The sequence below is a fragment of the Mus caroli genome, chromosome 5 (genome assembly GCF_900094665.2).
Source record: "Mus caroli chromosome 5, CAROLI_EIJ_v1.1, whole genome shotgun sequence".
NCBI lineage: Eukaryota > Metazoa > Chordata > Mammalia > Rodentia > Muridae > Mus > Mus caroli.
This window is the reverse complement of record NC_034574.1, coordinates 129,834,986-129,836,617: the sequence shown is the minus strand read 5'-3', so window position 1 is coordinate 129,836,617 and position 1,632 is coordinate 129,834,986. Positions and strand designations below refer to the sequence as shown.

General features: G+C 55.1%; 1 protein-coding gene across 1 annotated transcript in view; it reads right to left on the bottom strand.

The window, feature by feature from the left end:
- Positions 1 to 1,365, bottom strand: part of Plod3 (procollagen-lysine,2-oxoglutarate 5-dioxygenase 3) — an 8,602-nt gene extending 7,237 nt beyond the window's left edge. Inside the window, exons 1-5 of the mRNA XM_021163420.1 lie at positions 1,267 to 1,365; positions 1,004 to 1,140; positions 741 to 904; positions 482 to 594; positions 285 to 348 (exon numbers count right to left, since the gene is read on the bottom strand). Coding sequence (XP_021019079.1) covers positions 285 to 348; positions 482 to 594; positions 741 to 904; positions 1,004 to 1,140; positions 1,267 to 1,365 — 577 coding nt within the window. The remainder of the gene's footprint in view (positions 1 to 284; positions 349 to 481; positions 595 to 740; positions 905 to 1,003; positions 1,141 to 1,266) is intronic.
- Positions 1,366 to 1,632: the final 267 nt, after the last annotated feature.

Genomic DNA, 1,632 nt, shown 5'->3' with positions numbered 1-1,632 from the left:
ACTGAGCCACGCCCCCAGCCCCTCCCTGGGGGATTCTAGGCAGGGGCTCTACCACTGAGCCACGCCCCCAGCCCCTCCCTGGGGGATTCTAGGCAAGGGCTCTACCACTGAGCCACACCCCCAGCCCCTCCCTGGGGGATTTTAGGCAGGTGCTCTACCACTGAGCCATGCATCCAGCCTCACCATCGCTAACACACATGCTCAGGGGTTGGTTAAGTTAGCATACTGGTCAGTTGTAGATCAACCCAGTTCTGGCNTTACCCACCTNTAACCACCGTCCTTACCTAAGGCTCCATTGAGGTTCTGAAAAATCCGGGATTTATGGTCCAGACTGAGTTTGAGTTTCTCCTAGATAGCAAAAGATGGAGCAGTGAACGGAGGTGGGGGACAGGTGACACTATCTCTCTCTCTCTCCAACTCCCTTTATGCCTTCCCTCCCATTCAACTGGAGTGGGGGTTCCTGTCCCTGAGTCTCCCTTACCCGCAGCCCTGGGTCCAGGTACAGTTGAGTGTAGAACAATTGATCATCATCGTCNTCTTTGTATTTCCACTGGCGGACAATCTGATGGATGGTGGGAGCGAAGCCAATGAATCCTGGGGTGTGGCAAGCAGAAGTGAGTTAGACCTCCTGAGACTGCCAGGGTCCCCCACTCAAGTACCCAGAGCATGCAATGCCGGCTCCACTTGGGGAGGGAGAGATAGAGAGGGGACAAGTCTGTCTTGGGAACTCGGCCACTCACCACCAGAGTTGAGGAAGCGCTTCCCCATGCCCACCTCAGGGTACTGCTCTGCCAGCCCCCACTCAGGCCAGCAGAAGCTCTCAGCAGAGAACAGCAGATGACTGCCACTCTGAACAAACTTCTTCAGCAGCTCTGTTGGGCTGCTTGCCAGAATCACGTCGTAGCTGGGCGAGAAAAGGGGAAGACGAGAGCCGAGGAACCTCAAGTCTCTTCTTCTCTCTCCATAAGCAGTTTCCCTCTCTTTCCACCCCAGCCCTCCTTACCTGTCCACAAACATGATGATCATGTCTTCCTGATCTGCATATTTCTCCATTTCCTTCTTGAGCCACCTGACCTTCTGGCCTCCACCAACTGTTCGAGCCACATCACCCCCTCGCCACTCCTGTCCCAGGCCCAGGGTCTGCAGNAAAGATCCCACCCCCACGCAGCGGAAGAGGTTCAGCTGGCCAAGATGAGGAAACAGGACCAACCCCCACGACCCCGGCCCTCTCCCGATGGGATTTCTCCTATGAGTCCCCCCACTCACCCGTACAGTGTAGTTAAAGAACTCCGCAGACTGCAGAAAACGCCGGTACCCCTCTGTCTCTGCCGTAGCCACAGTGATCACCAGCAATTTGTCTGTCATAGCCAGGGAACTGGCACTTAAGACACGGCTTAGTGTCCCACGTGTTTATCCCTCTGTATCACCCCCGACACACACACACACACACACACACACACACACACACACACACCTCCATATTACTTCACTAAAGCTCTTTCAGCACATTTGGTCTCCATAAGAGTAGAGTAACATACACCACGAGTGGGGGCTGGGGTGTTCCTGTCTGTCTGGGGAGCCTGGAACCCCTAGTTTTGTATGAGGAGAGGCTGATGCACTGGGTTCCAGGAA